The sequence below is a fragment of the Fusarium falciforme genome, chromosome 4, assembly GCF_026873545.1.
Source record: "Fusarium falciforme chromosome 4, complete sequence".
NCBI lineage: Eukaryota > Fungi > Ascomycota > Sordariomycetes > Hypocreales > Nectriaceae > Fusarium > Fusarium falciforme.
In genome coordinates, this window is record NC_070547.1 from 762,367 (window position 1) to 780,567 (window position 18,201).

The 18,201-nt window shown below is 50.8% G+C and overlaps 6 protein-coding genes across 6 annotated transcripts; 2 read left to right on the forward strand and 4 right to left on the reverse strand.

Annotated features, from left to right (window-relative positions):
* Positions 1-2,778: 2,778 nt before the first annotated feature.
* Positions 2,779-5,267, reverse strand: NCS54_00501400 (Bac-rhamnosid6H domain-containing protein; the record flags this gene model as incomplete). Its single annotated transcript, XM_053150531.1, has 3 exons — positions 2,779-3,958; positions 4,009-4,724; positions 4,779-5,267. 3 exons carry the CDS (start codon positions 5,265-5,267, stop codon positions 2,779-2,781), a joined length of 2,385 nt encoding a protein of 794 aa, XP_053006506.1.
* A 636-nt stretch (positions 5,268-5,903) lies between these two features.
* NCS54_00501500 (Glyco-hydro-79C domain-containing protein) lies at positions 5,904-7,656 on the reverse strand (the record flags this gene model as incomplete). Its single annotated transcript, XM_053150532.1, has 7 exons — positions 5,904-6,346; positions 6,398-6,431; positions 6,495-6,586; positions 6,650-7,012; positions 7,064-7,311; positions 7,364-7,483; positions 7,535-7,656. 7 exons carry the CDS (start codon positions 7,654-7,656, stop codon positions 5,904-5,906), a joined length of 1,422 nt encoding a protein of 473 aa, XP_053006507.1.
* Positions 7,657-8,534: 878 nt separating this feature from the next.
* Positions 8,535-10,671, forward strand: NCS54_00501600 (MFS domain-containing protein; the record flags this gene model as incomplete). The annotated part of the gene is made up of 11 exons (XM_053150533.1): positions 8,535-8,715; positions 8,771-8,910; positions 8,963-9,034; positions 9,090-9,250; positions 9,308-9,401; positions 9,450-9,599; positions 9,654-9,831; positions 9,890-10,101; positions 10,153-10,364; positions 10,416-10,505; positions 10,572-10,671. The coding sequence occupies 11 exons, from the start codon at positions 8,535-8,537 to the stop codon at positions 10,669-10,671; spliced, it is 1,590 nt and encodes a 529-aa protein (XP_053006508.1).
* Positions 10,672-11,549: 878 nt separating this feature from the next.
* Positions 11,550-13,597, reverse strand: NCS54_00501700 (Arginine--tRNA ligase; the record flags this gene model as incomplete). The annotated part of the gene is made up of 2 exons (XM_053150534.1): positions 11,550-13,232; positions 13,292-13,597. 2 exons carry the CDS (start codon positions 13,595-13,597, stop codon positions 11,550-11,552), a joined length of 1,989 nt encoding a protein of 662 aa, XP_053006509.1.
* A 976-nt stretch (positions 13,598-14,573) lies between these two features.
* Positions 14,574-15,473, forward strand: NCS54_00501800 (Hypothetical protein; the record flags this gene model as incomplete). Its single annotated transcript, XM_053150535.1, has 1 exon — positions 14,574-15,473. One exon carries the CDS (start codon positions 14,574-14,576, stop codon positions 15,471-15,473), a length of 900 nt encoding a protein of 299 aa, XP_053006510.1.
* A 98-nt stretch (positions 15,474-15,571) lies between these two features.
* Positions 15,572-17,379, reverse strand: NCS54_00501900 (Fungal-trans domain-containing protein; the record flags this gene model as incomplete). Its single annotated transcript, XM_053150536.1, has 4 exons — positions 15,572-15,995; positions 16,045-16,614; positions 16,667-17,300; positions 17,358-17,379. 4 exons carry the CDS (start codon positions 17,377-17,379, stop codon positions 15,572-15,574), a joined length of 1,650 nt encoding a protein of 549 aa, XP_053006511.1.
* Positions 17,380-18,201: the final 822 nt, after the last annotated feature.

Below are 18,201 nucleotides of genomic sequence, written 5' to 3' on the forward strand. Positions count from 1 at the left end.
AGGATGCGTTTGGGTCATTGCTAGCCTTGCTGTAGGACACGTGGGGTTCCCAGTGGTAGTCGAACAGAGCATCGATAGCATCAGCATCGAGAGGGAGGGCGTAGATTATGGCCGTCTCGAACCTCTCTCGGTTAATAGGACGTATCCCTGAGCGTTCTATTGTTAGCCTCGTTATTAGTTGATAAGGCACGCTGAGTAGTGTTTGAAAAGCGACTTTCATTAAATCTAGGCACTAAGGTATGTCGCTTGGCGGTTAGGTATTTAATCTGAGTAGTCTCATCGAATATGGCCAGTAGCCAACTAGGCAACTCTATAACCTCAACTACTTAGCATCATCAGCACCCCAAGAGCAGAACGTCTCTCCGATACCATGGCGAATACATCTCTGGTTTCAACAGCTAGAGGTTCCAGAGTCGGAGCAATGGGAGTTCTTCATGACCGTGCTGTCTGTTAGCAGCCTCCGGAATAGGGGCAGATCTTAGCCAACCATCAGGCTATTTTACCGCCAACGTCTATTTCGACGGAGGGGAAAACGACGGGTCTCTCGCCATAGAGGGTCAGAGTGATCCTGAAGTATCGAAGATCCCGAGTCATCCGACCGATGAGAGAGACAGTTGAACTTACGAAGGCGACGGCCTACCACCGCTCCTTGATGATGACAGCGAGTCTGACCTTTACATCTTGCTACACCGCTATTTTATTGAAGGGTGTGATGGAAAATTTTGGACAGAAAGGCTGCTACGCCAAATCCTCACCGAGGAACGCGTTGGGGCTGAACTGAGGGCGAACCACGGATTCAGTCGCTCCGATGTGTCGTACTATCTTGATCTGATTTTTGCCCAACCGACAAAAGAACGGCCAGAAACATACTTAAGGATATTTTCTTTGTTGGTCTTGGCGTCTAGGGTTTCTGACATTGGCAAGTTCATCATGGAGAATATCTGTGATGAAAAACGCCCACTCTTTCTCGACCTGAACTCTTTAGACCGGCCACTTTCTCTCAGGAGAGGAAGCAAAGAAACACTGAAATGTTTTCAAGGATGGAACTGGGATCAGAAACAGAATTTTGCACAAAGTCAACGGCGGCTCATCTTCCTATTCCTTGGCGTTTCCGCAGGCGAGACCCCCCGACCGACCGTGCTGGAGTATGATATCATTAGGCCATGGCGCGACACCGGCAGCGAAAGCAACATGGGCATGTTTGGAAAGGTTTCTTGTGTTGAAATTCACCCCACGGCTCACTCTTTTGAGAAGATTCTATCCAATGTGAGTCGATAGGCGCCACATTGTTTTCCGTTGGTAACTTGGGCTAACACTAGCTGCCCAAGAAAAACTTCATGTGTGGCGGTTTTGCCATCAAAACGCTCCGCAAAAAACCATTAGACAAATGGCTACTCAAACAGGACTTATATCAGCTGACGGTGGAGATTACAAGACACTCTCAACATTTGATACTGATACTGTGATCTTTCTGTTATCAAGACCATTGGAGTTTGATCTTTTCTCGTGCGTGCTGTACCCTGCGCCACCTACTGGAGCAGGGAGACATCAGCTGGACACCGAAGCGGATGAGATGGGGTTATCAACAATTATACAGAATCATGGACGGCGTGAGAGCGATCCATTCTTACCCTAGGGCTATTCGGCCGGACTTTGCGATACACGGACACATCGACCTGCACACTATCATTTGCTACGGAGAGCCGGAAATACTAGAGCAATGCGTCCTAGTTATCTCTCACTTTCCATTCTCTATCTCCCAGCCTAGTTTGGGCAGTCAAAACCCCCTGGACTCACCAACCTTCAGGTCTCCATCTTATCGCCCACCTGAGTGGGACCTTGAAGGAGGTTGTGTATCCGAATCATCGGATATCTGGAGCTTGGGATGTGCCTATCTGGAATTCATCACGTGGCTGTTGGGAGACAGGGACCTATTATCCGAGTTCCAAGACGCTCGGCAGTCCCCTTATCTTGACGGAACCCTAACTGACAATTTTTACACCTTCATGTCTTCCAAGGATGAAGACTGTTACGTCTTACGCGTCAAGACTGAAGTGACGGAGGCAAGTCCGGCTTGCCCTTGCGGGATTTCCCATGCTGATCAAAACCAGTGGATGCGAATGTTGCGACGTCACCACGCTTGTTTAGACGCTATCCATCAAATCCTAGGTATGATAGAGGATGAAATGCTGTTAGTACTACCGCCGCATCGGTCGTCATCTCTCCATCTCCGGAATGGTTTGATTTTGATCTTGGTGAGATATTCTATTCCGATGGGAAACCCGAAGACCTTCCAGCACTACCTATGCTTGATGTTGGCGTAAGCCTTAGCCCTTTTTGGAAAGAAAAGAGGGCCACTGGGAGCCAAGTTGAATTGCCAATGCATGACGGTGGACCACTGATATACCTGACCCCAGACCAGCTGAGGAACCCTTGGGGAAGTTAAATGGAGCTGACACACCAAGCTTGGTGGATAAGGGATTGGCAATAGGCTGCGGGGTCTGACGGTCTTGAGTTTCGATGTCGTTATGCATTGATAATTGTATCTTTTGCTGTTGTGGTTGATGGCCTCTTTTGGAGACATCATTGATGACTAGAAGAATGAGGGACTGGTACAACACGTTTTTATGAGATGTGGGAAGAGAATTGCAACTGTTATGAGCGATAGAATAGTGTGGCTTTCCACGGGATTGCCTTCTCTTGCCAGAATCTGCTTTGCGACCTTTGGCCGTACAACTCTCCCATCCATCAAGAGGAAATATCTTTCGGTGGAAGATCTCAACTCAGGGGGCCATTCCATGTCAGTTCAACCAAGTTAACGCATCCATGCTCCCTTGCCTCGCCGCTCGGGAGCTTACTGACCACATCAATGGCCTTGTCAAGAGTGAGTCTTACTACTACTGCGCCCCCCTCCCCGCTCTTCCAAGATACTGCAGCGACATTGTCCGCTCCTAGGGCGACCCTGACATCAAGTGATTCGCTCAGTAGGAGACGAGGTTTGAACAAGATGCCCTTTGAACCTGGCAGACGGGGCTGGATGCCAGCTAATTCCGTGCAGAACTCGTACACTGGCACACTTCCCCAAGCGTGACAGTCGGAACGCTGGCGCACGTCATCCTCTTCCCATGTCGACAGGTTGTTGGCGAGCATCTTCTTCCAGGGCTCCCATACCCGCCCCCAGTAAGTTTCGTAGGTATCATTTCCGGCAAGGGCAAAGGCGCGGAGAGCGTAGAACTGCATCACGTAAGAGCATTTGGAGAAGCGGGGATCGGAGAAAGCCTCGGTTAGGAGTCGGGAACGATCTTCGGGCTTGGCCGCACCAGACAGGATTGCAAAGACTTGGCAATGTTGCGAATAAGCATCTTCACCTGCGATTTCGGCTGTCGAGTCGGTAAAGAAACGGCCGTCAAAGCAGTAAGTCTGGATCGCTTCTATGACAGTAGCAGCACGGGACTCGTACTCGTCCGCGTAGCCCGGCCGACCGACATGGCGCACAAGCTGCGCAGCCTGTTTCAACACATAGGCGTAAAGCATGCTAAAGTATGTATGGCGATTCGACTTGCGGCCCGAGGTGGGAACTCCTTTATCCGGATGCTCATCAGTTGCTCCCCAGGCCGTCACCCAGTCGACATATTGCCACACGTCCTCGGGTAGCCCGCTGACAAGCCCAAGATCATCAATGTGTGAGTCGAAAAACTCAAACACTCCATCGATGCGAGGTAAGAAAGAGCGGCTGTACGCCATGTCGCCAAAGAACAGGTGATGGTCGCAGACTTGCAGAACCCAGTACAAGGAGAATCCTGCAATTATCTGGGGAACATGCGATGGGAATCGCGACTGCGTAAGGCCCTCGGATGTGATTGAGGCCGCAAAATTGGTGATGGCCTGACGCATCAAACGGTCGTCGCCAGAGAGTAGGTAGTGAAAGAGTCCCACGGATCGCGAGTCGCCAGAATATCTGAGAGATGAGTTAGTGCTTGTCTGAAAGAAGAATCAAGAGGTACTCACTGAAGCTGCTCGTAGAACGGACAATCCGAGTACCCATCAAACATGCAGTTTCTCATTGTCCTGATTGAGACATCCCACATTTGTCCACTATGGGTGTCCCCGGGCTGTGACCAAGATGCCTTGACGGCTAGCGGATAGTTGACCTGGTCTGCTTCGAAAGAAAGAAGCTGAACAGGCTCGGGACCTACTGTCACTTCAAGCTGCAAAACTCGGAACGTGCGGAACCAGAATGGCTCGTAAGTGACAGTCTGCGATGCAGGGATATCGATGGTAACGTCATCGTAAGGACCGATAAGGTAGGAATCCTTGGTATCCAGGCGATCAGCTTTGGTCCGGAAGAAGGGATATGACCGAGGCTTGAGTTCATATCCTTCAGAGTAGGTTATCTTGAACCGGATCTGTGAGGCTTTGGCTGCTTGGAAAGACCAGCGTAAGAATGCCGTTGAATGAACATCCGCCTGTAGCTGAAGAGTATGGTGCGTGCCAGCGGCAAGATCCAATGTCTTATTATCGGATAGGAATGAAGTCCAGCTGCTCAATGCGACATCAGAATCGCAACTCCGGACAGTTGTTACCCCGACAGTGGTTTGCTCGGGCATGGGGATCTCGCGTGGGCGTAGGCGCCAAGGAAGGAGTTCGCCATTGAGTGTTTTCATGTTGTATGCCTTGGGTGTTACGGGCGTGGCTTGACTTGAGGGGGCGATGCGCTCGTTGATCTGTTTGGAGACGTACATTAGGCCATGTTCGAAAGCGTGGTTCGGGGTACTCACATGAAGAAACACATCGTCTATCAGGCCCATTGGAAACAAGATACTCTCATCTACCTTGGCCTGCCAGCCCTCTTTAGAGTCGAGACAGATCTCGGTTGCGCCCGAGTTGACGCTGCCAATGACAGTCAACCCAGGCAGCGAGGTTCTTTCGAAAGGCATGCCCCCTCGCGAAGAGGCGAAATACCTGATGACCACGAAGCAGATCTCATTTTCGCCGGTAGTGAGATACGGAGCAATGTCAAGAGTGTCGTAGTACCATATTAACGGGCTGCTCCTGGCTGGACCTACAGCGACGCGTGTACCATTGACCAACAGCTTGTATCGGGTGTCGGCGGAGAAATGCAGCAGCGCCTGTGAAGGCGGCGACGTGAGTGTGAAGTTGCGAAAGAACCTCACAATCCTTCCCGCTGTATTCTGTGTTGACGAGTCAACCCAGTCGGGCACCCATACCCAGTTGGACTTGAGATTATCAATGATCTGTGAATGCATTTTGTTAGTGGTGCCACTGCCTGAGTCGTGCAAAGTACGTACGGCTTTCTCGGTTGGTGATGGCATGGCTGCAGGGATGTGATTGGCACGGCTCTGGTCAATAGCAGGCGTCGCGTGCGTCTGTGCAAAGATCAGCATTTAGGAATGGATAAGTTTGAGGGGATGGCACGTTTTTAACTCCAGGCCTGACGCGGTGGCTTCGGTGCTCGGTTTATCTGTCACCGAAGCTGGGTTGTTCGGGTCTATACCGACGAGGATTTTGTAAATGTCTCATTCAGATGACGAGTTTGGAAATGAGGACTCGGCCACTTGTGCGAGATTTGAGATGCCAGACCGAGCCAGCCGTCAACTACGTTTCCGCTCCGTCGGACGGAGACGAAATGGTTACTGAGTCACTCATGATGAAGGGCAAAAAAACAACAAGAAGCCAAATTGCGCGCAAGGACGTGTTTGATACAAATTGTGATGATTAAAAGAACTATAGGCAATGAGTAGGGTTGCATAAGAGGCTTGATTTTCTGTATCTACAAGCTAACATCCAGAACGAGATTGGTGGTTAATCATCACCACCCTCCTTATCTCATGTCCATCTCGAAATATTTATCATGCTTCAGGACAATTAGATGTCTAAGTCCTCTACAGTGTGATAAGCAAGGCCTCAGAGGCGCCTACAGTAAATGTTGCCTTTCCAGCGCTAACAGTGGCGGATTCAGTCACGGCCGTACCCTGAATCTTGCAAGTTCCATCTTCAAAGCTCTGTCCTCCAACAGTCGCCTTCTGGCCCTGGTCAATCCGAGAGGTTGCAAAAGGGGCAGTCAGACGCTTCGCGGTCACCGTGGACCCGGAAAGTCCAGTCAGCGTGTATACCTGGGTAGGGCGCGTGCCGCTGGTGAAGTAGTCCGAGTTGTACAGGAGAACTCTGATAGGGGCGCCGTTCTTGTAAATGGCATAAGCAGCGTACGTGCTGGTCTGGTCGTCCAAGGGAGCAAGCTGATCGGCTCCAGCGAGGGCCATGGTGGCAAAATACGCTCCAAAGTAGGGAGCGCCCATGCTGTATCGCCCCCACCAACAGTACTGGCCTGCGATGTGTTAGGGCGGCTATCAAGGCTCAATGATAGAAAGTTGCTTACAGTTACCGATAGTGCCTTGGTGGAAGTAAAGAGCCTGTGGGGGAAAGTTTCGTTAATCGAGACACACCCTGCTGCTCTTCAGTTGTGGGGAGCATACCTTGGTGCCCTGGAGAATGGACTGGAGAACATAATCAAGAATCCAGAGGCCAGCACCAAAGGTTGGGCTGATGCCGCCACCTCCTTGCGTCGCTAGACAAGATTGTCAGTATTTTCAACCCCAGAAAGAACTTAAGCTGTAAAGAAGGGGCTTACCAGAGTTTGTCTCACCAAAGATATGAGGTCTACCCTTGGCTGCGGCTGCGGCGGCTTCCGCCGCAAATGGCTTGATCTGAGAGGCAATGGAACTGTGGCTCATCAACTTGGCCAGATTAGCGTTGCCTCCGGACTGAGGATAGTTGTGCGAGCAGTAGTATTTGACGTTGTCGTTCCCACTCCCTTCGACAGCTGTAAGGCCCTGGATGCTCATGGGCGAGGTGCCGAAGAAGACGCCAGCCGAGATGAGGCCTGAAGTGGTCAAGTTGCCACAGACTTGGTCTTGCCACGTCACTTCGGAGGCGTAATCAGCGGCGGCGGTCCAGGAAGCACCATTGGCGATGGGATCACTGCTAGAGAAGACTAGAGAATAATTAGCATCTGGCCGAGAGAGGTTTCTTTGGCATTGCTCACAATTTGGTTCATTGCCGAGCTCGATTGCATCGAGGTTTCCCATGTTCTGCTTGGCGACCTTTGCAGCGGCAATAGAGTTGCCGATGTTGTTGAGTCGACGGTTAAGTCCCAAAATCACCTTGCCACTGTATTGAGCTGCCAGCGACATGAACGAGGGGCCAAAGGTGAGCGATGCCGGGGCATCCTTCGGGTCCGACACTGTATAAGTCACGGCATTGGTGGAAGACGAATCATACGTGGCTCGGTCCCTGAGAAGACGTTAGTGTGAGAAGGGTTGGCTGCAAGGAGAGATTTGCATACTGAGTGGTTCCTCCAATTCTCATAGGAGGCCAAGTCCCGGTCAGGTCCTTGAGGTTTTCCAGGCAGGGCAGGGTAGCGGCAACATTGTTGATGTACCCTGGGAAGGCAAAGAACTCGAGGCTTGAACTGGTCAATGTCTGTTTGTGCTTCGTAAGGTGGGAAAAGTCTTACGAAACCCCGACTGGGGCAGCAGAGAGCTGGCCGCTGGCATTTGATGGAGGTGTGGCCGGGACATTGAAGGTCAGGCTGGAAGCCTGCCCCACAAGCCACATGGAGATAAGGAGACGCGTCATTGATGCTGGATAATTGGTCGAGAAAATATTGCAAGATGAGATGTCACGATAACTTTGATAGCATAGATTAGAATAATTCACAGCCGCATCACGCCTTTTAAGCTTCCTGTAAGCTCAGCCATCATCCATCTCTTTTCTTGTCACTCGTATACCCCGTGGGGAGATCTTTGCCCTCCGGGGCATGCTACAAGGGTAGCTAGCTTTGGAGAAGGACTTGTCGTGTCACGATGGCTTGGACCTTGTCAACGAACAAGCCTCCTCGGCCAACCTGTGACCGAGATGCTAAACTGAAGTCGGATAATTATCCGTCCACTAGTTCAAAATGCTGTGATGTCTTTCGGTGTGGTGCCTACCGAAAATAAGGTCATTTCGGTCTCAATACTCGCGATTCTAACACCTGTTTGGTGTAGATTCGGCTGAAGTTGATGCGAAGATATAACAGGGATACGTGCCACCTCAATGGACTTCTCTCCGATGCTCAATATCCTGGTATTGATTGTCATTCATGGATGTGGTGAATCATGGCCACGAGGTATCTCACTTGTCAGTTAAGTTGCGCGCCTCGGCTTGAAGTGTCCCGAACGCTCGGCTAAGCGGCACGCTTGGGTCGAACTACTGCAACTCGACTGATAAACAAGTTAGACCTTCGAGCAAAGGGGAAGCTCGTATGGGGCCCCGCGTTTGCAGACTTCCCCAGGTTTAGGTTTAGTTGATGCGGATGGTTTGTGTCTTTGGGTGGTCACATTACCTCCGGTTGACCGTCGCTGGACATGCACATATAAAGGAGCTTGCCTGTTGCTTAATGCCCTGACGCAGGCCAACTAGCATCACTGCAGCCTCTTCAATATTTCCTATCAGTTGCACTTGACTCTATCAACATGCAGCAAGACAAACAAGGCACCGAGATGGTGGAGCGTCGCGACTCCGGGGATGCGGCCACCATGCCCGTGATGCGGTCCAGGTTTGACGACCTTGGTGTCTGGCAGAGTGTGCGTCGCTACAAGCACGTCGGCCTCATCGCCATGACTGCAGCCTTCTGTGCCTCTTTGGATGGTTATCGTAAGTATTCAGCCGCGCTATCTACCGATGTTTATTAACCGGGTATGACGCGCAGAGATCAACCTCAACGGTGGCATCGTCTCCAACAAGGGCTTCATCCGCCAATTTTCCAGCCCCGGAACAACCATCATTGCCGGAAAGTACATTTCGGCCTGGGGCGGTATCCAGTCCGCCGGCCAAACCGTCGGTCAAGTTGTACGTTGAATTACGTCCTGGCTTTTGGAAGCCCCCTAACAGTGCTCACCAGCTTCTTCAATATGCTACCGATGGTCTGGGCCGCAAGCCTGCGCTCCTGATTATCTGGGTCACCCTTGCCGCTGTAAGTATTGAAGTCTATAGGTTCTCTAGTTGTAGCTTAGCTGACCTTTTGTAAGAGCATCTTCACTGAGACATTCGCAACCGCCTGGGATCACTGGCTGGTCGCGAAGCTTCTCTCTGGTATGGGTGTTGGTATGCTCCAGTCTACCATGCCTCTGTATCTCTCAGAGATCTCACCCACCCAGTTAAGGGGTTTCTTCATCAACGCGTATACCTTGTAAGTCTCTACTCACCGCAGCTACTTTCCGAGGGAGTGGCAACTGATCTATCCCAGCTGGTTTGTCCTCGGCCAACTCTTCGCTTCTGTCGCCCTCAACAGACTCAACGCCAGCAACCCATACGACTTCCGTGATGCCATCTATACACAGGTGAGTCCAAACTCAGGGCACCTTCAAACATCACTAACACTTCAGTAGTGGGGAATGATTGGCCTCATTCTCATCATCTTCCTCCTCCTCCCAGAGAGCCCTTGGTGGCTGGCGAGCAAAGGCAAAACAGACCAGGCCGCCAAGGTTCTGCGCCTATGCTACGGACGCGTTGAGGGCTACGATGTCCAAGAACAAATTGTGCGTCCCTACAATAGTGACCATCTATCACTGCTAATCCCCGGCTTCCTGTAGGACATCATGACCGCCACGGTCGCAATGGAGCGCGCGCAAGCTGAGCGAGACCAAGAGGTCGGTCCATGGGCAGTCTTCCGTGGCCGCAACCTCATCCGGTTCATCATTGCTGGATGGCCCAAAGTTACCCAGCAGTTTGTCGGCCTGGCCGTCTTCAACACTTACGCGACATATTTCTGTATGTGGTTGCTTCCCCTCGATCTGTTGCTGTTTGCGCCTAACTAACCGCAAAATAGTTCAATACGCTGGCAACAAGGATCCTTTTCTCGTGACCCTGATTCTTTCCAGTGTTCAGCTTATTTCCATGATTGCCACAGCCACTCTTACTGATCAAGTTGGTCGTCGCCCATTGACGGTGTATCCTTACGCCGTTACTGTCGTATCCGTTTTGTGTCTTGGCATTATCGGCTGCTTTGACTATACTGCCAAGGCCACAAGTTCCCTTCTCGTAAGTCATACTGCGTGCCCCGGCGACTTTGAGCTGATTGTGGATTCCCAGATTTTCTTTGCCTGCCTCGCAACTTTCTCGACTACAGGCGCCTCGGCCATCGGTTACGCCTACGCCACCGAGATTCCGCAACAGCGCCTCCGTGCCCGAACGGCTGGATGGTCTCTTGCCGTGTCCAACATGATCGCCATCATGTTCAGCTTCTGCACGCCTCTGATGATCAATGGCTCTGTGACTCATTGGGGTGTTAAGACCGGATTTTTGTGAGCACATGCGCCTTCGATGTCGAGTCTTCATCATGCTGACAAGCACAGCTTTGCGGGAACTGGCACTGTCGCCGTCGTGATCGCTTGGTTCATTCTGCCCGAGGTTGCCCGCCGAACGCCTGGTGAAATTGATGAAATGTCAGTCGACGATTTGCTTTATCTTTCTTATGTTGTGTTTGTTTGGCTAACCACTTGTTCCACCAGGTTTGAGAAGAAGGCCAGTCTTCGCGGCTTTAAGAACTATGTCACCGAGGTTCAGCTCAACGCAGAGCACCACCAAGACAAAACACAGGGCGAGGCTTGATGGTCGGGTCCCAGAAGAGGAGTCTTCCGGGTTCATATTCAGGCATCTCGTCCTGCAGGAGGGGTGTTATCTCGAGGGTGCTTCTACATCTTGCCTTTCGTATCCATCTTTGACAGGAGACTCCCCTGTCGGTGATGGAAATAGCTCATTTTATAAACGGCGAGCGTATTATTTTATTTTACCTATTACACATGTGAAATGTCTCTTAATCTCAGGCTGTCTAATTTTCCTGGCCCCCCAAAAGCCCACCCAGCCAAGACAAACCCAATTCTCAGAGACGACGCCCAAGACGACCAATTGGCCACTTTTTCCACCAGCACTACGGAAGGAGAGAAATCCACAGTGAGTAATAAAGAACCTTTCAAGGTTAGAAGACAAAGCGATTGTAGTTGAGGACTGGTGACGAGGGTTAGGCACAGAATCTAAAGCCTTACGTTATGCTCAGGTTAAGAAGGATCCACCTCCCAACACTCGATCATCAAGTGAGCCTGGAGCTTCAGGGGACAGAATTCTGTCCCCACGTGACTGAACAATCCGCTGCCGAGGTCGGTCAACCTGACCAAACATTCGACCAACTCATCTGCAAATGCTGGAGCCAAAATCAGCCAGTGATGGACCACCCACCCACGTGTGAAGCTTTGATCCTGGTCTCGGACCATGCGAACTAAAAGAATATCTGAGAACTGAGTTCAGTCAATACTGGTTGTCTATACTTCATAAATGGTTTGGCTCTGGCCTAACTAGAGCATACTTGGGAGGTATGAGACTTGCAAAGGGACACTATTCATTGCTTGTACAATAGGTAGTCCGGTATAGCTGCACCAGGGCCAAGGTAAGTAAGCCGTTTAAGAGCAAGTTCATTATAGTCAGAGTTAATCTCAGAGCCGGGCACTATCGCTACCAAAGTCCACGGCAACATCCTGCAAATCAAGCGGAAATCCAAGTAGTTTCATCCCATTCTCAAGCACCTGTCGCGCATTCTGATAAAGTACTAAACGAGCCTTCTGCTCTCCTCGACTAGTTTCCTGCTGTACCGTCCGTACGCTCTCCCGTTCATCTTCATCGTCGTCTTCATCAGGATGAGGCACAACCAGGGACAGCGAGTCCATCAGCCTGTACAAGTAGCCAAGCAGTGAATGTGGCTCTGCTGACTTGTAAGTCGCTGCGACGACGTCAGGGAACTGGGCCATGACGCGCAGCAAGTTTGCACAATCAGGATCCTTCAATGCCGCGTAGTCTATTTCGGAGCCCTCGACACCTTCAGCCCTCAATTCGTTGATCAAGGCCATGAGTCTTGTATGGCATCCTTGAAGCATGGGACCGGAATGAGAGCTGAACGACGTCAACTTCTTGAGCTCAAAGGTGTAGCCGTGGCTCTTCTTCTTGGACATCTCCTGAGCGAGCAAGGCTCCGACCATGGCGTTGTTTGTAATCCTCTCGGCTGCGCTGCCATCATCATCATCATCATCATGCTCCATGTTCATCGCGTCTCGCATTCTGGCCTCACAGTTGTCAAGAATCTCCCGCAGTGAATTCGCCTCAAGACCCTGCATGGCACCGAAGCTGATATGTTGCAACTTTTCACTGAGATCCGATCTTCCCATAAGCTCGAGAGCCGCCAAGACCTGTTGGAAGTGGCTGTCTTGGGCGGAGGAGGCCACGTATATCATCTTGTCAAAGGCGAACTTCTCCTCCCGCTCAAGCGCTGCGGCAACATCACGGAGGGGATATCGTGTAGCACCGTCGCGTCCACGGATAACTTGTGTGCTGAAGCCTTTCTTCCCAGTGTGTTTGGCCCAATCTATGACCCACGACCCGTTACTCTCTGTAAGAATTCCCTTCTCTTTCAGAGTGTTCTCGACTTCGGTGATTGTTGCAGGCCGGACTTGTGATTCACCCGAGTATTCATCAAAGGTGATACCAAGACGCTGGTACTCGACCTTGAGGTCCTCGATAGTGATGTCCCTGAAATGACTGGATAGCTTCAGAGCCTCATTGTCGCCATCCTCCATCTTCTTGAAGATCTCGTCTCTTTCCGAAGCAATCATCTTGTCCCCCACAGGGGAAACGCATGTTTCGCCTTGCTTGGCTTTGCCTTTTGGGTCTTGCACCGGCTTGAATAATCCATTCATCTGCGCGTAGACGTCCAGAAGATAGATCGACCTCTCTTGTTGAAGCTTCTTTTCGGAACCAAATCTCTTGTAGCCTGCGGCAAGCAAGCTGACATGCTTGCCCCAGTCGGCGAGGTAGTTGAGGCGCACAACCTCCCATCCCATAGCCTCGTACAAATTGGCGATGAAGTCGCCTAAAAGTGTGCTTCTGAGATTGTTGCCGTTGAATCCTATGGCCACGCTTGGAGAGGAAAACTCGATGATGATCTTCTTTTTGCCTTTCTTGGGCTCTTTTGGGTCCCGAAGCCCTTGCGAAAGGTCAAACCCATACGCTGATTTGCGATCAGCAATGTATGGCAAGAGAAGTCGCGGCAACGTGTCAGGTGAAAATGTCATTCGAAGTTGAATGTCATCTACCCTCGGTGCCAAGAACAAGGATGAGAAGGGCAACTACAAAGCACGAGTTAGAACAGAGCCAAGCATGCTCCTACAAGGTGGGTTTATCATACCTGCGCTGCTACAGAAAAGGCCAGCCTGTTCAAAGCCTTGTTGTCAACGTCCTTGAGCTTAAGTCGTGGGAGTATAAGCGTCAAGTCCCCGAGCGAGGTTTCGGTCGTTGAGGCAATGGCCTCTTGGATGGTGGTGGCATCACGGTTGAGAATGCTCAACTCGGAGAGAAATTCAGCGAGGTAAGATCGCCAGATCTCGACCGGTCTCGTCAGCGCAATAGGTGAGGCACTTTTCGGCATCGGATCCAAGGACAGCCCGTGAAGAAGGGCGTTGAGCCCGGCCACGGTGTTGGTAGGCGACGCCATCGTGAGTTGAGCTGCAGCACCCAAGGTGTCTCTCCTTTGCAGCAGAGATGAGAGAAATTGGAAATGATGTGCCCAACTTATCTTCTCCTTTGGGCTTCAAACACCTCTTCTGCATTGCTGACTTGGGCGTGGGTGGTTGGGCCGTGATTGGGTACAACAGTGAGGCGTATTCCCTGCACCACGGGCCTCAGCTCCCACCATCTCATCATGCCCATGCCCCAAGTGACGTGGCTGGCAATTCATGAGGGCTGCCAGAGGGGAGATTCAATGCCATAGTGTGATTTGCTGGACACCTTTACGGTGCCTCCTTGCTATGCAGTGCATTGTGATTTGTCAATGTACAACCACTCGCCTTGTCCCTACAATTTGCACTGGCTGATGATGGAGCTCTTCAACCGCCTGATTCCGATGAGTTCCCCCAATAAGACCCAACCACGCAGCTTACCATCCTCTTCGCGAAGTAATAAGCAAAAATCGCGGTATTTCGACGGCCTCACTCCTTGGCCGAAGGTCCACGTTGGCTAGCCTTACAATCGCGAGAGTCTGGACCTAATGCTCTACAGATCCCGCATAATCAACTCTATGCCACATTTTTTTAATGTTAGGCTGTACACGGGATGAGCTTGGGCGTCTATCTGTTTTGGTGTATTGCGTTCCAAGGCAGCTCTCATCAGTGCACCAGTTTGTCCTGAAATGGAGCAGATAAGCTTTTGGCTTTCAGATAACACTTATATTAGTCGTAGAGATAATTGACTACCCTCAAGCATGTGATGCTTCATCTCATCAACTCACTTCTACGTAACGGGCACACTTGAGTGCCAATGACGTGCAAGTCGTCACGTGTCGAACACAACATCGAGATGTACAATTCGCATGGAATGCGGGGAAGCGAGAACACTCTCAACTGCTCCTTATTAGCAACCGATTGTATTTCAATTGCCTCATATTTTAAAGTCGAAACACTATCATTACCATCATGAGTGACCCAGCCAGCCGTGCCGATCTCACAAAGCGTCAAATTCCCTCAATGACACTCGCAACTGGCCTCACCTCCTTGCCCGGTGCTGGCACGCGAATAGCCTCGCGTTCCGATGACGCCTCATCTCGGTTTACTGTTCCGGGGACTGCAGTGGTCACCGGAGGTACAGGGAACATTGCTTTGACCGTTGTCCGGGCCTTATTGCAACACGGACTTGGTGGCCTCATGCTGCTGGATCTAGATGTTGCCTCGGAAGCTGCCCGGAGAAATATTCATCAGCTCAAAGAAGAGTTTCCTGGAACCAAGATTGAGTCTTTTTCGGTTGATGTTACCGATGAAGACGCCATTGCTGATGCCGTGGCTGTGACGGTTGACCTCTTGGGATCAGTTGACTATCTCGTCTGCTTCGCCGGAATTGTCAACTGTGGTCATGCTCTGGATATGCCGGTTAGCGATTTTAGAAAGCTACTGGACGTCAACACGACAGGGAGCTTTATCTGTGCGCAAGCAGCTGCAAGGCAGATGGTCAAGCAGGGAAACGGTGGCCGAATCGTCTTTATTGCAAGCATTTCAGCACATCGAGTCAACTTTCCGCAGCCACAGGTTGCATATAACACCTCAAAGGGGGCTATCTTGATGCTCAAGAGCAGCCTCGCAGCCGAGTGGGCGCGGTACGGGATAACGGTCAACAGCATCAGCCCTGGGTATATGGATACCATCTTGAATGAGGGAGAGGGTTTGGCTCATGCAAGGCAAACCTGGGCAGCGAGAAATCCGAGCGGCAGAATGGGATTACCCGAGGAGTTGAGTGGCATGGTTCTTTTGGTGTGTTCCAAAGCTGGCAGCTATATCAATGGTGCGGATATGGTAGTAGATGGTGGCGGTATTGTGTTCTAGAGGCAAGAGAAGTACTTCGCTATAATCATCGGTGTGCCATTAGAACTGCTAGTATTTAGACAGATACACAGCAACTTCTTCCGTACAAATCACCGTATTTAGTTGCGCTGCATTTCTTCCATAAGAGCTTCATACCAGGCATTGAGAGCCTCATCCACATCGAAGCCTCCACCATCCAAGAACTCGTTCACTTGATTCATATAGGCTTCCACACCATCCCCCATGGAGTACACCATTTCATCATTGGAAGCAAAGGTAAGGCCTTCTGATGTAGCATACGGCTCTGGAGGTGCAGTCGGGTCGACGTGGATGGACTCCATTGGCGAGGTCTCGGTGACCGAGGTCCCTGAATAGATCTTGTTCCTCACAGCTTGGAAGAGATCTCGGTATCGTGTAAGATGAGATCCTTTCATGTGAGATATTCCCCGTTCAATGAGATCAAGGCAGGCACTAGTGTCGCCCATATGTCGACATCCTCTTTGCGCATCCTCGGTCCTTGTTTGTGGGAGTGCCATGCTCTGCCTATGACTCTCCTATCAGTAATCACCCGGGCCGAGAGAGCTCCACTTACCAGTCGCAGTATAGAGCAGCCAAGCCGACTAAGAGAATATCATGAAGTTGTCGAAAACAACGACATACTGCCGAGATGCCATACTCTACATCAATCTTTGACCAGTGGTGAATTGCAGTCGATACCGCTCTAGAACAGTACGACGCCATCTGGCGAGAAGGTACCATGAAAGTCGGCGACGGTCGATGCAACAGAAGCTGCAAGAGACAGTATTCAATCTTCATCTCAGAGTACTCGCGAGAAGGTTTCAGTGTCATGACTTCCAGTTGCTGCTCCCACGTCTCAAGATCTCGACGGATTTGATCGGATGTTGTGCAGATCTGCTGAAACGTAGTGTCCATGGCTGTGCCATCTGGTCCTCTGGCGATGTAGATGGACTCCAGAATGCGACCGCCGATACGACGAAGGGCTATCATGTGGCGCAAGGGCTGAACGTTGTGTTTGTGGAAGATGGGTGCTGCCGAACTCTCGAGTGTATTTAGACTGTCGAAACTTGAAGCTGTGGGTAACAAAGCGTGTATGGCATGATCGCGTATGGACAGCACGCGACCTGTGATTGTAGCAACTTGTCTTTTATGCCTATTAGCTCAAGTCTTCAAGGGTTAATAAAGTGCCTACCAACCGCTCAAGATTGTAAGCACACCACCAGGTCCGGTTCCTCACTTCCAGCTCTTCAGCTGTAAATCCCCAGTCGGTATTGTGTCTATGCAGTCCAGCTTCAATGGCACAAGACATGATATACCTGCTGAGTTGCCACAGATCATTGTTGTGGCTGCTGCAAGACGAGTCAAGCATCCACACAGCCAGTAACAAGACTGCCTGTATGCCAAACAGGTCTCGAGGGTGGTCATGGAAATTGTTGAAGAATCGTAGAGCTGTTTGGAAATACGAAGTAGAATCGTTGAGATCTAATGTGGCGGGAGAATCCTTGTCTTTCAGGGTGACCTGGCAGCTTCCCAGCGCAAGCACAATGAATACGATAAACTTCTCGTGATCGGCGCATTGCCTTGGTTCTTGATATATGTGCTGAAAGACTCTCCTTAGGTAGGGCAGTTGAAGGAATGGCCACCAGATGTGAACGCGAGCGATGTAGATAGCGAGTAGAGATCGAGCAACTGGCTGGGGTGGAAGAGCAGCGGACCTCTCCGACGGACACATGTCTAGGCTTCCCCCTTGTTGGCCGGTAGCCCATGAAGGAACCAGATTGAGTTGTTTGAAGAATATTCTTGCGAATGTTGATCCGGCAGCGCTACCCACTAAAGGGCATAAATCGTCAGCAAGCCTGGCAAAGTTCATGTTTCGATATTACTCACCATATTTGCTTCCAGAGTACATATTTGATCCTCCAGTTGTCAGAAACCCTACCTCTTCGGCTTCTTTTTGAAGATTGGCTGGCACTGGCTGTATGCTTTGGGATGCAGCGCTGATGACCAGGTTGGGTTGGTCTGGCACCTCGCGTAACCTCGCTTGTAGATCATTAATCTGATCCTGAAGACTCTGTAGTACAGAGTATGGATATGAGACGCATTCGGTGATATTACACACATCATTTTGTCTTATACATGCAGAACACCGGGGTACTTTGAGATCGCACTCAACCGTCGGAGTCAGCCGAGGTTGAGAGATGCTGATGCTGGGGGGCCAACCTTGACTTTTCGAGCATGGCAGCGACTACATGCCTTCGATACAGAAGGCTGGAGATTGGGCAGCATGTGATAGTTGGAGGGTTGGAGGGTCTAGGTGTGTTTGACACTTCGAGGAGTCAAAGATTGTGAAGTCCAAAGATTCGGACGGGTCCGGGCTTGTGGAGATGGACCGATTGACGCCATGGCACGTGAGGATAGTCCAATGCCAGCCTAGCGCTCTGATGCAAACTCAATGACTTGGATTCTATCCTAAGTTGGTTCCAAGAGTTTCCCCTGTATCAATTATTTATCGACATGCTGCTCAGCAATAGCGACTTTTCCTCATGTCTTCTTCATCTTAGTTCTGCTTACGCTTGTCAGCCCGGAGACCTCGGCCCTAGAGCACAGTAATCGCTGCTTACCATAGCTGCCGCTCATGGCCATTGAGACAAATCTAGCAGCTGTTACCACCATGCACAGCCAAAGAAACATCCGCGTCCCTCGTATTCCGCCCGTCAGAAGATTTGTGAAA